This window comes from Malania oleifera, chromosome 7 (genome assembly GCF_029873635.1).
Source record: "Malania oleifera isolate guangnan ecotype guangnan chromosome 7, ASM2987363v1, whole genome shotgun sequence".
In the NCBI taxonomy this organism is placed as follows: domain Eukaryota; kingdom Viridiplantae; phylum Streptophyta; class Magnoliopsida; order Santalales; family Ximeniaceae; genus Malania; species Malania oleifera.
In genome coordinates this window covers 27,053,018-27,071,592 of record NC_080423.1, presented here as the reverse complement: position 1 = coordinate 27,071,592, position 18,575 = coordinate 27,053,018, and the positions used below count along the sequence as shown (strand labels likewise).

At 33.5% G+C, this 18,575-nt stretch overlaps 1 protein-coding gene across 1 annotated transcript; it reads left to right on the top strand.

Moving 5' to 3' along the window:
- The first annotated feature begins 13,232 nt into the window (after window positions 1-13,232).
- On the top strand, window positions 13,233-18,275 carry LOC131159354 (glutamine synthetase cytosolic isozyme 2). The gene is made up of 12 exons (XM_058114212.1): window positions 13,233-13,521; window positions 14,187-14,226; window positions 15,003-15,106; window positions 15,263-15,311; window positions 15,449-15,555; window positions 15,669-15,756; window positions 16,502-16,630; window positions 16,837-16,911; window positions 16,996-17,049; window positions 17,244-17,281; window positions 17,418-17,577; window positions 17,830-18,275. The coding sequence occupies exons 1-12, from the start codon at window positions 13,448-13,450 to the stop codon at window positions 17,980-17,982; spliced, it is 1,071 nt and encodes a 356-aa protein (XP_057970195.1). The 5' UTR covers window positions 13,233-13,447; the 3' UTR covers window positions 17,983-18,275.
- The last annotated feature ends 300 nt before the right edge of the window (window positions 18,276-18,575 follow it).

The following is an 18,575-nucleotide window of genomic DNA, read 5'->3' as shown; positions in this document are numbered from 1 at the left end:
TTTCCTAGGATCGATGATTTATTCGATCAGATTCAAGGGACCTAAGTTTACTCTAAAATTGACCTACGGTTGGGTTACCATCAGGTGAAGTTAGAGTAGAGGATATTTCAAAGATGGCGTTTTGTACCAGGTATAGGCATTGTGAATCTTAGTGATGTCGTTTGGGTTGACAAATGCACCAGCAGTATTTATGGATTTGATGAATCGGGTGTTCCATCAATATTTATATTAGTTTGTGGTTGTGTTCATTGATGATATACTAGTCTATTTGAGGAGTTTTGCGGAGCACGAGCATCATTTGAGGTTGGTGTTGTAGATACAGAAAGAAAGGAAATTGTATGCCAAATTAAAGAAATGTGAGGTCTAGCTAAGACAAATTGCTTTTCTCGGTCATATGGTCTTTGAAGTAGGTGTATCAGTTGATCCGAGTAAAATAAAGGCAGTGGTGAGTTGGGAAAAGCCAAGCAACGTTCAAGAGGTCAGGAGTTTTCTGGGATTAGCAAGCTATTACCGGCGCTTCGTAGTTAGCTTCTCTAGAATATCAAGTCCATTAACACGGCTTACGAGGAAAAATGCAAAGTTTAATTGGACTGACGACTGTGAATAGAGTTTTCAGGAGTTAAAGCGACGGTTAGTTTCAGCTCCGGTATTAGCTATTCCATCAAGGGAGGACGGTTTTGTAATATACAGTGATGCCTCTTTGAAGGGTCTTGGATGCGTGCTAACGCAACATAGCAAGGTTATTGCATATGCATCTAAGTAGCTTAAAGAATACAAGAATTATGCTATCCATGACTTAGAGTTAGTTGCGGTGGTATATGCTCTCAAGATCTGGAGGCATTACTTATATGGTGGAAAGTACAAGATTTACGGATCACAAGAGCCTGAAATACTTCTTCACCCAGAAAAGTTGAATATGAGGCCAAGAAGGTGGCTAGAGCTTATTAAATATTATGATTGCACGATTAGTTACCACCTAGGAAAAGCGAATGTACTAGCAGATGCTTTGAGTAGGAAATCAGAGGGACCCATACTGGCAGTTATAGAGATTCAGCACTCAATTATGATGGATTTGGAGAGGCTCGGCATAGAATTGGTATAAGAGAGTCCTCAGGCAGTCATTGCCAGTCTAGTGGTTTAGCCTACGCCTTACGAGAGGATTAAAGCAGTTCAGGGTGATGATGCAGAGTTGGCAACGGTAATGGCTAGAGTACAAGATGGTCAGGGTGAGGAATTCAGTATATCAGATGACGGAGCTCTGCAATTCCATAATAGGCTCTATGTTCCTGTGGATACCGAGATCAGAAGAACTATACTGGAGAAGGCTCACAGATCCTTACACACCGTACATCCAGGTAGCACCAAAATGTATCGGGATCTGTGGGAGTACTTTTGGTGAAGTGGAATGAAAAGGGAGATAGCCGAGTTTGTACAGTAGTGCTTAATGTGCCAACATTTTAAAGCTGAGTACCAAAAACCAACAGGACAGTTGCAGCCATTGTTCATTCCAGAATGGAAATGGGATCACATTTCGATGGATTTCGTTACGAGATTACCACTAGTGTGTCAAAGGTTGAATGCAATTTGGGTAGTTATGGATCGTTTGATGAAGACCGCACATTTTATCCCTATTAAAATCGGCTACTCCATGGACAAACTGGTAGAGATATATATTCAAGATAGTTCGCGTCCATGGTGTACCGGTATCCATAGTTTCAAATCAAGATCCTCAATTTACTTCACGATTCTGGAAAAGTTTTCAGGAGGCTATGGGTACCCAATTAGCATTTAGCATTGCGTTCCATCCCTAGACAAATGGCCAGACTGAGAGGACGATCCAAACATTAGAAGATATGCTTCGTGTGTGTAGACTGGATTTTGGGGGTAGCTGGATTCAGTTTCTACCGCTAGTTGAATTTGCTTATAATAACAGCTACCAGGCTAGTATTGACATGGCTCCATACGAGGCATTGTATGGTAGGAGATGTCGTTCTCCTCTTTTCTGGGATAGAGTAGGCGAAAGGCTAGTGTTGGGTCCAGAGATGGTGTAGTAGGCTTGTAACCAAGTCCGACTAATTAAAGAAAGAATTAGTACAGCACAGAGTCGGCAGAAAAGCTACGCAGATACTCGCTGCCTATAGTTAGAGTTTGATGTGGGAGATCGAGTATTTTTTAAGATATCTCCTCTGAAAGGAGTTATAAGGTTTGGAAAAAAGGGCAAGTTGAGCACTAGGTATATTGGCCCTTTTGAGATACTAGAGAGAATAGGGTCAATTGCCTATAGGCTAGCTTTGTCGCCAGCTTTGGCTTGAATTCATGACGTGTTACATGTTGCTATGTTAAGGAAATACGTCCCAAACTCATCCCTCATAATCAGCTATGTAGAGATAGAACTCAAGGATTCACTGGCTTATAAAGAGATGCCAGTACAGATCTTAGATAGAATGACACAAGTACTACGCACAAAAAAAATTCAACTAGTAAAAGTTTTGTGGAAGAATCACGCTATAAAGGAAGCTTCTTGGGAGCTCGAGGAGTAGATTAGACAGAGATACCCACATTTTTTCCAAAAGTAATCAAATAATGTAAATAGTTAGGTAATGTTTCTTTTGCAAGTACATGTACTATTTAGATAATAAGTAGTTTTAATTTTATTTGTGTAATCTCCCAGAACATAGAATGTAACCACGGTATTCCTCCGCCATAAGTGAGCGCAGGTAATAAAATAAGTAGACCGTTTTGCTTTTAAAGAGTGATGAGATATATAAATAGTAAATTTCAAGGATGAAATTTTATAAGGAGGGGAGAATGTAACAACCCGAAGAATAATGGTACTTAAATAATAAAGAGAGAGGAAAATGGAAACAGAAACAGAACGAGGCAGCAGTCTTCATCAACGAACGCTTCGCGTTCGTAGATGACATTGCACTTTGAATATAATAACTCAAAAATTTTACACAGGGCCTCGTCGATGAACATAGGGAGTTCATCGACGAGCGCATAAGTAGGCCTCGTCGACGAAGCCGCGCCTTGTTGACGAGAAGATACCGAGAAGGGGTTTTGGGCAGTCTGAATTTCGTCGACAAGGAGGTAGGGTTCATCAACAAAATTACTTAAGGACTCGTCGACGAGATGACATGTCTCGTCGATGAATCCAGCTTTATAAATAGTGAAAACCCAGATTTTTTTATGAAAATTCAGCGCAATAAACCCTCTCTTTCTCTCTCTACGCCCCTTCCTCCTTTTCTCTTCGACCTTGGCCCAATTTCACACCGAATCAACTATCTGAAGTTACCACGTCGCTCCTAGCAAAGCTCTCTGCAAGTCTACCGGAGCTGATCATGGGAGAAGTTGGTTTGGAATTTATCCCAAATCTAGGGTAAGGCATTTTATTCAAATTATGTTTTCCTCGTAGTTATAAGAAATATTGTAGGTAAGAAAATACTGATGTTTTGTTCTCGAGGATGTTGTTTTCAAGGTGTTGAGTGGAGAATCCTGTGGGTGTAGGGTTAGAGTTCAAAGAGAGGCTTTTCAGATTTAAAGTAAGGGAAATATGCTATGTTAGGCAGTTTCAATATGTTTTTAGCATAAAATATGTTTTTACCATATTATTATTCACAGTAGAAATTATATATATATATATATATATATATATATATGTATGTACGTATGTATACCAACTATTATACAGAATATGAGATTTTTAAAGTAAGTGTGGCCTGAGTGGATATTATTTGAAGTAAAATTTTATACAGTTTTCTAGCATATGATGTTACGTAGAACATACAGTTATAGCCAAATATTCACAGATTTTATGCAGAGAGACTCATGTATATATATATACAGTTTTATTTACATAGTTTCACAGATGAATATATATATACACCGATATTTATTCAGATTAGTATTTATGGTATTCACAGAATGTCATGTTTTCCTAAATGCCATAACACTCAGATTATACAGAAAGAATGTACAGTTAGATTATACAAAAAGAAAGTACAAACAAAGTATATAGTTCTAACATCAAGATGCTACAGATATTACAATATTTACAGTACAGATTAACAGTGTCATGGCTATTTTGGAAACATAATGAAAACAGTATAAAGAGTATATATATAGTATTAGATCCCTGCGGAAAGATTACAGATAGATACAGTACAGATACAGAATATAGAGCACGGTACCGTTGCTAATACAGATAGAGTGCAACCACATATTTCAGATAGTGTGTGGGTACCATCAACTGTTCTTGGAGAGTATGCAGCTCCCCAGATTGCTAGGTTGAGGGGGCCGATTTGACGAGGTAGCAGCCAGTCTTGAGTTTAGGAGTGTATGCAGTTTGGTCGGGCCGGAGTAGTGTAGAGTATAGTGACTTACCTGGAGGGCCAACCAGGTTAAATTCCACCTATGGGCCGCACAACCCTGTCATAAGGGGTCAAATCATGACATACAGAGTCCTAAAGAAAGAACACAATTATTTATATGTATGCAGTTTTATAGTTTTTTTCGTTTGTAGTATGATATAGCAGTATGAATAATAGAAAGCTCAGATGATACAAATGTTTTAAGCATTTATACCTGTTTTTTACAGATTTTCCAGATCATGCAGTTTTAAATACTATTATTATAGTTTTATAACTCGGTTGCCACACACTAGTAATAGCATATTTCCATAAACTGAGCGTTGTCTCACCCCATTACTTAACATTTTTCAGGTGAGCCAGCTAAGCGAGCAGATCAGACTCGCAGATAGAGAGTCTACTTGATTACCCTTGTTATAGGGTAAATTTTTGTGTAGAGTTTTGAAATTTTGGGGTGGTTGAGATTGGAGAGAAAGATATATTATGTAGCCATGGTCTGAAAATACTGAATTTTGGTATTGTATATATATATATATATATATATATATATATATATGTGTGTGTGTGTGTGTGTGTGTGTGTGTGTAAATGTGGTTATGTGATCTATGTTTTCCCCTGCATTGGGATGCCCATTTCATGCAGATATTGGAGTAATATAAAAAAAATTGATTTTGGAGGTCGTGACACAAGTATTTTGTTGTTTTGTGTGAATGACATGCCAATTGCTGGGGAGGTTCCGACTAAGGTAAATCAGTCAGGGACTTTGTTGAGAAAGGAAGTTGACATAAAGGTTTTGGGTGCTGCCAAGAGTATTCTTGGGTTGGAGATTCACAAGGATAAAGTTACAGGGAGATTGAGATTATCTCAAGGTGACTTTGTGATCATAGTTGCAAGGAGATTGATGTTATCTCAGGGCGGCTGCATAAACAAAACTACATGGAGATTGGTGTTATCTCAAGGCAGCTGCATAAACAAAACTATATGGAGATTGTGGTTATCTTAAGGTGATTTTGTGGATCATGTGTTGAAGAGGTTTAACATGGTTAATGTTAAACCAGTCACCAGTATACCGTTGGCAAATCTAAGCAAACAGTCTACCACTCAGTACTCAAGGATAGACAGTGATGTTTGGGACACGTTAAAGGTTTTCTTTGCCAGTGCAGTTGGGTACTTCGATGAGCAACAGAGGGAACCGTCAGTTGTGAGGAACATGGATAGAGACTACACCGAAGACTTGGATGATAGGAGGCTTGCAACGGGGAATGTTGTGGGAAGGCCTAATTGTTGGAAGTCCAATGTATAGTCTTAGGTTACACTAGTTACAACTAGATCGGAGTATTTGGAAATGGCTGAGGCTGCAAAGGTAGCGTTGTGGTTTAAAGGATTGTTCAAGGAGCTGAGTGAACCAGGTGAAGTTCCCGTTTATGCTTTCAAATTTCTCCTAAGTGGTGAATATTTTTCAAAGTGGAGATTGTTAGGGGATGTGGCTCATATTCTGAGTGAAACATATGTACCGGTAAAGCACCATGAAGTGAGGGGCCAAGAAAGAGATGCAAGTTAGCAGCTTTGAGAGCAAATCATTGACGTTTTGGGTGTAACCATTGACGGTTTTAGGCAGTGCTTTAGATTAATTATTCTCGACTTCAAACTGTCGACAGTTTGGCCTAAACCGTGGATGGTTTCGCTCACGAACGTCACAAATTTTCAAATCAGAGATCAGTAGATTGGGAGTTTTTGGAGGAATTTCCTCTGTGAGATTGCTAGAGAAGTGTTTTAGATTAAAAATAAGTCTTTTGTATGCATTATATTGATATATAATCATTATTATGCAACCTTAGTTTTGATTAGGGGCTTGTAAGCTTCATTATGATAGTGAAAACAATCACTGCTCCCATGGACGTATTCAAATTGTCGAACTACGCAAATTCTTGTGTTTTGGTTATTGCTTTCGTTGATTCACATTGTTGAGTGATAGCTAGGTTCATATAGTTCATCATCGAGTGGTTGCTTGCTTGTTCCATTATTTGTTTCATGAGAGTTCATGTGAGATCTTTCGCTATGTACACTCAACACCGATAATTGGTTTCTAAGTGTTGATTGTTTGGAAAGAACAAATAGTATGAGACCCAGGTGATTGTTGGTGTGGTGAATAGCAACTTTTGGTTCTAGGATTTGGGCTTGGGGCTTTTGGTTCTAGGATTTGGACTTTGGTATTTTAGTTATGGGATTAGGGCTTTTGGTTCTGAAACTTGGGCTTTGGGCCTTTGGTTCTAGGATTTGGGTTCTAGGCTTTTGGTTTGTTAACTGGGCCAAACCTAGGGGCCTGGTCTGATTGGGTTTTTTTTTTTTTTGAGGACGAACTTGGGCCTAGCCCATTTAGGCTTTAGGGCATTGGGTCACCTTTAGACTAAAAGAAAAATCAAGGGTTAATAGACCAAAGTCCAAATTTGGACCTAGGTCTCAGGTCTTTAGGTCCACATGTCAAAATGGGTCGAATCTAGTTTAATGGAATAGGGTCAATGGGTCGGTCCAATTTAATGCGTCAATTTCAAAACAATTTTTGCATTACTGGATTTATATGATTGAGCATGAAAACAAATCAAAACACAAAAACAAAACAAAATCAACCTTTGGTCTTCAACTTCTTCAATATTCTTGTCCAATGTCAATTCTTTTTTGTAACAACCTTTCAAGTGAAATTGGCAACATTTCAAGTGATCGAAATCAATAGCTATTTCAGCCATAAGCAAGTTGAAGCTCAAGATGGCAATCGAGATCAACAAACGTAACTAGAATCCTAGGTTGGGCCCTTGAATGTGCTTGATTTGAGCAAAAACATTATTGAAGGAAGATTCCTATGTTAGAAATTTTGAAACAAAACCAAAATCAAAATTTTGATTTTAAACATAAAGGGTTTTTTTTAGAAAAAAAAAACATCTTATTCTTTATTCTATTCTTTCGATTCTAGGTGAGTATTTAAATGCAATAATGGAATTTTGATGTTGATTTCATTACTGTCCTAATTCCATTTATATACCTTTTTCTATTTTGCAAACCAAATGGGCAATCGAGGCCTACGATACAAAATAAATGTAATATTATCTCATCCTATAGCTCTTAACCCATCCCAAATGGTCAGAATACGAGATCTCTAGTGTTGGAATTGGTGTGATCCCAAGAGAGGGAGTGAATTGGGTTTTAAAAATATTTTGACTAATTTAAACATTTACACCAATTCACGATAGTTCATATCTCATTCAATATTATAGCGTGTATGAAAAATAATGAAACTATACATTTAAACATACACGTGTTGCATATCTCATTTAGCTCAAATGTGCGCATGCAAATAATTATAACAGTAAATAAACAAACATACACATATTGAATTTAAATCTATAAATTATATGAGATAAGGAGAGAGCGACACACGATATTTATTATCGAGGTTCGATCAAACCAACTTATGTCCCCACCTTGGGCATACCCCTCCAAGGATTCCATTAAACCTGCTCACTTAAACGGGCAGAGCAGAAGTCGTTACAACCTCTCCTTACGGGGTAAGGTCAACCTCAGCTCAATTATAAGGCTAAGCCCAACTTATCTCACTTACGAGGCTGAGATTCCTCAGTTCAAATTACGGGTTGAACCCAACCAGTCTCACTTATGGGGCTGAGACTCCCTAGTTTAATTTCGGGGTGAACCCAATCGATGCAAATGCTTTTGAAAATACAAGTAAAGAAGTACACGTTTAAGCTCAAATATATGCACTCTCTTATGATATGATTTATGTTCAGTAGAGAAAGGGTACTATCAAATAATTTTGAATAAATAAAATGTATATGAAAAATGAGTATTATTGTTCTCCTATAAATATTTTTACAATTAAAGAATATTTGGAAAATCTAGTAATTTAAACTCAAGAAAATATTTGTGTTATAAATAATTTTCTTCCAAAAATATTTAGAAAAGAAATAAATGGAAGAAAACCTAATCAATACTCTCAAAAATGTTTTTCAAAGATTAGGTGTTAAATAAGAGTATATGCAAATAAAATGCCCTAAATAAAATACTCTCCTCAAAAATAATTTTGAAGTAAATGCATGAAAGAGAGTTTGAGAGATTTGTATAAAGAATGATTTTGACAATAAAAATGATTTGGGGGAACTTTGATTAACAAAGTATTAGAAATAAATTTGGAATTAATCAAAATTACTAATATGGAATAATAAGGGGGTATTTATAGATTTTCCGAAGAATATGGTCGTTGGGGATATGTTCGGTATTTTAGAAAAATTTAATTAAAAAATTAATGACGTTTTAGCCCTTAAAAAATTTCCAACCCAAGAGGTTCAATCAACCATATTAAAGGTTCGGTTGACCATATCACAGAGTTCGGTCGATGGTGGATAATTTGAACTACAAGTTCGGTCGACCATATTAGGGCAATTTTGAACCCTTCATAGGTTCAGTTGACAAAGGCAAAGTTCGGTTGACCATTCCTCTAGGTTCGGTCGATCGTGGCAAAAATGAATTATAAGGTTCAGTCGACCGTGGCAAAAATGAACTATAAGGTTCGGTCGACTAAGTTGGGTGTCAAACACATGTTGGTTCAGTCGGCCGAGTGCGGTGTGTTCAAACTGAAACGGTCGATCAAGCGAAGTCAAATGTTGACTTTTGACCATTTGGTCGACCGTGGCTTTTATACTACCACAGATTCAGTCAACCAAGCAAGTCAAACTTTGACTTATGGGCAAATAGTGGTTTGGTCCCAAGCTAGTTATTACTAGTTTGGTTCGGTTGATCGAGGGCATTAATAATTAATATTTTGTTCAAAAATTTGGCATCGATTGATCAAAAGTTTTGTTTTTGCTTCGATTTTTACCCTAAAACTATTCCAAAAACTTTGTATGATTTTAGTCTTTTTAAAAAAAAGTTTTTGGTGAAATGTGCTGGTCCCTAGGGTCTATTTACGATCATTCTAAGTATTCAAACATATCATACAGATGCATGCATTATTACAGACTAGAGATATAAAAAATTAAATGTAATACAATTAAAAACAAAACATATTCTTCTTTTTCTCTTCACTCCATGGAATGCGTCAATTGAAGTAAGCTTTAAGTCTTCTGACTTCTATTTCTCTTTTACCTTATGCGTGTATTGAATAGTAAACATGTTCAAACACTTAAAAATACACATAAGAAATTGGTGTTTTGTCAGCATCAAAATAGGGATTAAACTCAAAAGATCGACATCAATGTTTAATCATTAGGATATCATGTGAGGAACTCATTAATAATTTAGAAGTATTATAGTAAATGACTGCTTTTAATGCTAAGGGAATAATGAAAGGAAAATGCAATTAACAACTCCATTATTTTTCCTTAATTAATAGTTTTTCCTCAACACTTTTGCATTTAATTTTATTTTCTAATTTTCTATTTTCTTAAAGGAGCTACAATAATGGAGGTTACTACGTATGTAACTTGAATTTGTGCTTTTTAAATAGAAATGACAATTTATTATTTATTTAAAACTAATTGTAGCATATACTTCATATGACGTTTTAAATGATATTAAGAAGAAGTAACATAAAATTACAAAGATTTGTTATTTTTTTTTTTCATATTTTGAAATCAACTATTTTTAAGGGCTAACGGGGAATTAAAAAGAGAATTTATAACTTTTTTATTTAAATTTTAAAATAAAATAATTTACTAAATTACTCATATACTTATAATTTGTAAAGATTATTAAAGTGGTGTTTGATTTGTATTATAAGTAATTTTTTTTTTCACAATCACTTTTTTGATACTTTTTAAAAAAAAATTTTGAAAAGTAATGAAAGATAACTTTTTTGCCATTTATAAGTGGCACTATTGCAAGTAAGGTCAGTTTTGTAAATATAAAAAATTTTAATGATAATTTTGTAATTTAAAAAATATATATTTGGAGATAATCATATATTACGTAGTATATCATATTATTTATTAATGAAATGTTCTAGAATGAAGAAAGAGAACCATCTATTAAAATAAATTAATATTAAAATATATTAATATAATTAATAGTATAATCATATGCTATAAAAACACTATTGTTAATTAAAAAATTATATTCTTTTATTTTTACTTAATAAAAATATTTAAATATTAATTAAAATAATAATTAATGTAATTGTTAATTAAAAATATTATTTTTTTAAAATTTAAATATATAGTAGAAAATAATCATATATTACTTTATTTTGTATAGTAACATATTAATTATTAATGAAATTTAATAATTCTAGAATGAATAAAAAGAATCATTTATAAATATTAATTAACATTTTTTTAAAAATAATATAATTATTAATTTAATATGTTTAATGTCATAATTGTATGTTACAAATATAGATTAATATAATATTATTGTTTGTTGAAAAATATTATATTATTTTAATTAATAGAAAATATGATGTGATAATCAGGAGTGTCTTCTCTACTAACTTTACATTCTTTCTCTATGTAATGAATTTTTTAGAAAAAATTAATAGAAAATATTTAATTTTAGTTAGAAAAATTAATACAATTTTAAATATTATATTAGTTATTAATGGAATATAATTCAACACTAGAAGAAATAAAAATCATCGATTAATTTAAATTAACATTAAATAAATCAAAATTTTAAATTTAATTGATAATATTTTTTACATAATATGATAATCATATGTTATAAATATATTTTAATAACAATATTATTACTAATTAAAAAGAATAATCTTATATTATTTTATTTAATTAAAAATATTTAAAAGTAATAAAAATAATTATTAATTATAAAATATTGATATTTCAAATTAAAAAAATATATATTTTTTAAAATAATCAAATAGCATCCTAGAATAAAAGAAAACATTCAAATACCACTTATTTTAAATAAAATCAAACACCACTTATAATTTTTGACACTTTTTTAATTCAATACTTACTAAATTCAGTATTTTTTTTTTTTCGAAAAGCACTTCTATATAAGAAGTCCAAATGATCCCAACTATATACACTTTTCTTAATTAATAGTAAAAATATTTTTAAAATGGGAATAGAAAAATAATTTGAAAACAGAAAAAAGTTTTTAAATTTTTTAAAAATATCTCTGTAACTGTTCATAATTTTTAAATATTTTAAACTATTTTAGGGAATGTTCATCTTATTTAAAAAATAGAAAATTTGAAATTTTAAAATATACATTGTATTTGTTTACATCAAGTTGTAAAGCATGGGGAGTAAAGAAGCAATATTTTCAAACCCAATGCTTTCATAATTTCCATTAATATATCAATAAATTCTTAGAAAGAAGCAATAGACAGCCACCTCTTTTTCTTTTTCTTTTTCTTTTTCTTTTTCTTTTTTGGATTCAGTCATCTGACGACGCGCATGTTTTAAAAAAAATATTATTTTAAAGTAGTTATGAGTGATTATAGTGCATTTTTTAAATATTTATGGATAGTTATAGAGGTATTTTTAGAATATTTATAGGTAATTATATAGGTATTTTGGGATCTCAAAAAATCAATTAAGAAAGGGAGCATCTCATTTCTAATAGTAGAGATGTAAACTTTCCTTAATTAATTGTAAAAATATTTTAAAAAACTAAAATAGATAAATAATTTGAAAGTAGAAAGAATTTTTTAAAATTTTTAAATATCTTCATAACTATTCATAATTTATAAAAAATAATAATAATAATTTTTTATGATTTTTAGTATTTTAGCTCACACAGAAAAAATGGACAACTGTCTCTTTTCTGTCTTAGTTGTTACATTAAGTTGTCATCACCCATTTCATACTTACTTTTACTTTTTCTAAATTCGATCTGAAAAGATTCTTAAATTCAATCTTAAAAGATTCGGTATCAAAGTCTAAAATTTAATCATTATAATATTCTCAATGGTCCCCACCTGATATTTTCTTCATTTTTTTATGGGTATTCATCAATTCATGAGTCGAGTTGAGTTAAGCGTAAAATTGCAATAGATTAAACCTGATTAGTTTGGTAAAAATCTAATCCAAAATTGAATCAGTAACTATTCAATTTGATTCAATTTAAATTTAGATGTACTTGCTTATCAAGTTGAGCTTGTAATTTAGCTTTTTAAAAGAAGTAAATAAGAAAATTTTATGCAAAAAATGTGAAATTAAAATTTTGCAAAAACATAGTAGTGTGACAAGTGTCATTTATGCTAAACATATGTTAGATTTCTAATTTGAGAAACAATGGTGTCATCATTTTTTACTTAAATTAACTGTCACGGTGCCACAATCCTTTCGAGTGATATTACTTAAAAATACAATGGAACAAAATAAATTAATAAATAATATTTTAAGAAACAATAAATAAACATCTTTGTATATCAATATATGAAATTAATTAAAAAATATTAATTTAAAATTGTCATTTTAGGGTAGTTATGGGTATTTTTAGAATATTTAGGAATAGTTATAGAGCTTTATGAATAACTATAAAGACATTTTGGTATCTTAATACTAAAGGCTAAAGACTATAGACGAGAAAGATGGAATCTTTTATTACTATTTTAAACGTTTATGTCATTACAATCGTATTATTAGTCTGTACGGTTTGCATATTCAACTTATAGTCTGGCACATATACTTTCGTTATATAGAAATTGAATCTACCAATCGAATCACTCATAAGTAACTTGAATCAACTCGAGTTGATTCTATTTCGATGCGTTCGGCCGATGTTTGAATAACCTACTTTCCTCTCTCAAATATGATTGTTTATTTTTAAAAATATAAAATAGTAATGTTATTATATTAATATTTCATTTCCAATACCCATTCTTTCCTATTTTTATTTTTATATTATTTTTTAAGTTACCAAAAAAAAACAAAAAAAATCAGCTCTACGCTTACAAAGCGGAAACCGCACTATATAGCACGGTTATCGCCTCTACCGGGCCCTGGTCGCCTCTGGTAGTCTGCAGTCTGCACGCTCAAATCTCAGATAGAGGGAGAGGGAGAAACAGAGAGATTCATTTGGAGTGTTCTTGGGTTTGGGCTTTCACCATGTCGCTGCTTTCGGATCTCATCAACTTGAACCTGTCTGAGACCACTGAGAAGATTATTGCGGAGTACATATGGTGAGTTCGTAGCATCGATTATCTCTTGTTTTCATCGTTTGTTGTTTTTGTTTTTTCTGTGTTTTTGGTTCCTTCAGAGCGTATCTTTTTTGGGTTTCCGTTGTTTTTCGTTTATTCAATGACATTTTCACTTTACCAAGCACTTCTGCCTTATTTTGCTTCCAAAATTTACTTAATTCGGCCTTGAAGTTTCTTTCTCAATCCCTTCTTCGTGTCGTCAGACTTTTGCTGCAAATGGGTATGCTTTATTTTGTATTCTCTTCGTTGTGAGGGCCTATTATGTTATATATGTATGTGTGTGTGTGTGTGTGTTTGGTGGATTTCATTTTACTATTGCTGGATTTATTTTAACACTGGATTTCAAAATTTTTTCCCCTGTTTTTTTATTTTTATTTTATTTTTCTTTTAAGAGCTCTGATATATTTTAACGGGTATCATTTGTTAGCGATTTTCTTCAATGGACTTGACCTTTGATTCTGTTACCGGATTTCAATTTTTTTTTCCCCTGTTTTTTTTATTTATTTATTTTTTTTTCTTTTCTTTTAAGAGCTCTGATTTATTTTAATGGGTATCATTTGTTAACGATTTTCTTCAATGGACTTGACCTTTGATTCTGTTTATTCTATTTCTTTTTATTCTTATTTTGTTTCTGAATTCTTGAACAGGGTTGGTGGATCTGGCATGGACCTTAGAAGCAAAGCAAAGGTATTTTGTTTTTTTCACTTCAAAAAATTATTATCTCGTTCTCCATGGGGCGCAGGTAGACCACAGAATGTTTTCAAGATTACCGCAAGATTACAGAAGTGCAAAAATATGCGCAAGTTTGGTTTGCAATTAAAAATTAGGATTCAGGATTTGCATATCACCATTATCATCACTTACCCTTTGCGGGCAGAGGAATGCGAAGAGCCTCCATGTTCTCTCCTTATGCACTCTCTCTGTGATTGGGACGCTTGAAAAAAAATTTTAAAAACAAAAATACAAAAAAGGTTTTATCTTTAATACTTAACCTAATCTATATAAAAAGAAGTCAAAAAAAAGGAGTAGCATTGACTGCTTATATATTCCATCCAAATGGTGATAAATGTCTTGTGTCTAATTTTTAGTGGAAATTATATCGACAAAATAGTTGAAGTGAAGATATTAACTACTTAAAGAGTTAAGACCACCCACCTGCATTTGTGACCACTTAATACCAATCATAAATCATAATCATAACTATTCATGTTTATATATATATATATATATATATATATATATATATATATATTCTTTATTACAAAATGCGTTATTCTTGCTGACACAGCCTTTGGAGTGATACTAATGAATGTTAGAATCCTTCATCGGTGAGAATCTAATTCTAAAAATTGAAGGTTTTGATAATGGGATACTTCACCAGAAACGTTTGTTTCAAAAAACAAACACCCATTTAGTTACCTATCCAGTCTAATCACGCATTTCCTGTATGGTTGTCAACACAGACTCTTCCTGGACCAGTCAGTGATCCCCACCAGCTTCCTAAGTGGAACTATGATGGATCTAGCACAGGTCAAGCACCTGGAGAAGACAGTGAAGTGATACTTTAGTAAGTTTTCTTTGTTTTTTCATCATTTTTCTTATCATTTTTGTACAATTTTTAATGCATGTAGTTTGTTAATGTAGTCTTATCTCTATCCTTCAATCATTCAGAAGGGGCAAAAATAATTCACTTTATTTTTTCCATTTTGATGTGCTAAAACAGTCCTCAAGCAATCTTCAGGGATCCATTCAGAAGGGGGAACAATATCCTAGTGAGCTTCTCCTTCTGCTTCTTCTTCCTTTTCTTTTTTTGGGACCATATTTTGCATACATTTTGCTCAGATTATTGTGCAGCATGTTACATCCTTGTACTAGACATTTATTTTTCATTTCAACCTTAATGATCTAGGTCATGTGTGATGCCTACACGCCAGCAGGCATTCCAATCCCAACAAATAAGAGGCATGATGCTGCAAAGATATTCAGCCATCCTGATGTGGCAGCTGAAGAAACCTGGTATTGAACCATTGCCATGTTATTCACCTCCCAACCTATTGTATGCATCTGTCTAGATGCTCCATTATCTTCCTGAACCATATGGTTTAAATGCGACCATCTTCTGAAAACAGGTATGGCATTGAGCAGGAGTACACCTTGCTGCAGAGGGATGTTAACTGGCCGATTGGGTGGCCTGTTGGAGGTTATCCTGGACCTCAGGTAATGAAACTCCATATTTCAAGTTTTCTTATTGCATGACTGTTCTAAATGTGTGCATGCGTGTGTTTTTGCAGTTTGCTGATTGATTTATGACAAAATCTGATTTTAGATGCCTGTTGAAAGCATTAGAACAATTAGTTTTGTTCTCACCTTCTTGATAAAGACATTAGGTTGTTGAGTATTGCTTCATTTCAATACTACTTTTGATATTGAAAGAGGCTTCCTTCTAGCCTATTTTACAACTTGATGCATGTCCCTCACAATTTCCTAGGACCAGTTGACAATGATGATATGTTTTCAAATTCTGAAGGAGTCTCAAAATTTATATCCCAATTTGTATCTGCACGTAAAATGCACTTAATTAATTCTTTGTTATTTGTCAATTTTATGAGGTAGTGTTTGGGAGCATGGATTTTGAGACTTGGATTTGGATTAACTCAATACAATTTTGTGCTACGTTTTATCCAAATCTATTATCTGAATTTCATGCTCCCAAATGCAGGGTGAGTAATTTCCTAATGGCAAGATACTCTACGGTGCTCTTCCTTCCTTTTCCCCTCCCTCCCATACTTTATTTTCCCCCTTTAAGAATCTGAATCATTTCAATGGTGAATGATTCTCGAAGCTAGAATATATTTGTGTGATCCTTTGTTTTTTCACATATGCTATATGTGATTTTCGTTTTTAACCTCACCTCAAGCTCTGGATGGACTTCTTTATGATTTTTCCTCTTACTTCTGGAAAGGGGCCATACTACTGTGGTGCTGGTGCTGACAAAGCCTTTGGGCGCGACATTGTTGATTCTCATTATAAGGCCTGCCTTTATGCTGGAGTTAACATCAGTGGCATCAATGGAGAAGTTATGCCAGGACAGGTGAAATTATTGAACTCTAGTTTGTTTTCTTCATATGTGTGTATTTTGTTGCCCATTCATTGTTATGTTGAATGTCTTTTTGTTGTTTATTAGTGTGTCTTAAACTAAACCACCAACTCTCTGTCTTGCTTCCCCCCCCCCCCCCCCCCAACATGTCATGAAGAAAAGATGAGTTTTAAACATAATATTTTCTTCATACTGTATAGTGGGAGTTTCAAGTTGGCCCTTCTTTTGATATCTCTGCTGGAGATGAGTTGTGGATTGCCCGTTACATTCTGGAGGTAAATTGATTGTACAGTATGATCTTTCGTTGTTGTCGCAGCTATTGTCGTTATGATTTAAATATTTTGATTGTGCGTTGACAGAGGATTACAGAGATTGCTGGAGTGGTGCTGTCCTTTGATCCCAAACCTATCCCGGTAAAAAAAAAAAAAAATTTAGCTCTATAAATTTGTTCGTCTTATTCTCATGTTATTTTTATTTATCAATTTGTTTTGGTTTTAAATTGCATAACTGGGGATTCTAGAAGCATTTGTGTATACTGCATATTTGGCCTTTTTTTAAAAAAAAAAATTGAAATTTAACACTTATTATTGGGATGCTTGCTCACCAGGGTGATTGGAATGGAGCTGGTGCTCACACAAATTACAGGTAAAACATGTGATTTTTTGATACTAACGAACGTCTAAGTTGGGTAGTGTGATTTTGAAGATTCACTCTGGATCTCTGTATGTCATTCCCTTGATCCTTGTCTCAGTTTTTGCTGAGCATTTTTACTTATTTTCAGCACAAAATCCATGAGAAATGATGGAGGCTATGAAGTTATCAAGAAAGCAATTGAAAAGCTTGGACTGAGGCACAAAGAACATATTGCTGCTTACGGAGAAGGCAATGAGCGTCGCCTCACTGGACGACATGAAACAGCTAACATCAACACATTCAAATGGGTAAAAAAAAAAAAATCTCGCACTCCACAAAATACTTTCATTTATATTTGATTGTTAAAAGGGTTTCTATTGAATTATTACAAATAATTCAGTCCCTGGAAATAATTTTTTGTCTGTCAAAATCATTGAAGACCATGATCACAATTGGCTTTTTTGTGTGTAAATACTGCATCTTTAATCTCAACTTTGTGTGCATGTTACGCAAAACGCACAGAGGTTTTAATATTGTGGTGGTGTTGGGCTGTCGGACAGGGGGTTGCGGACCGCGGGGCATCAATTCGAGTTGGCCGGGACACAGAGAAGGATGGGAAAGGGTACTTTGAGGACAGAAGGCCAGCTTCAAACATGGATCCCTACGTGGTCACTTCCATGATTGCAGAGACTACCATTCTATGGAAACCATAAGCCCTCTGCTGCAACCTCCTATGAGATGTGGTGGAGAAACTGTGTGAAGTGGTATGTTGCATCTGTTTTATGTGGGTAGAAGAAGAGCCCCGTGGTGTCCTACTTTACTTTTAAAAAAAAAAATTGCCTTTGTGATTCAGGAGGCAAGTTCACTTTATTAGCTTTCCTTGGCTTCTAGTTTGGCCTGCTCTTTCAAGCAGTGGCACTTGTATTAATAACAAATCAAAGTGGGGCTGATTCCAATTGTTGGTCATGTGGAAAAATAATTTATTTTAATCCACGCATTGGTAATCTCTCTCTTTCTCTCTCTCTCTCTCTCTCTCAGAATGCACATGATTGATTAGTTAATGGAGTTTTACAAATTATAATCTCAGCTGAGTTTGAATGCCTTTGTGAGAAACACCACCTGCTGAATTAGGAAAGCTCCCTTGCTTTTTTGATTGTTGCCTTATTGACTGGAAAGGGGGATGTATTTTGGGTCATTTAGGGAGTGTTTGGTTCTCGGAATCAAAAATATTATCATGTAATGACATTATGAGAATTTTTTTTTTTTTTCAAAATGCGATACAGAATGGTTTTATTTAATTTCTCAA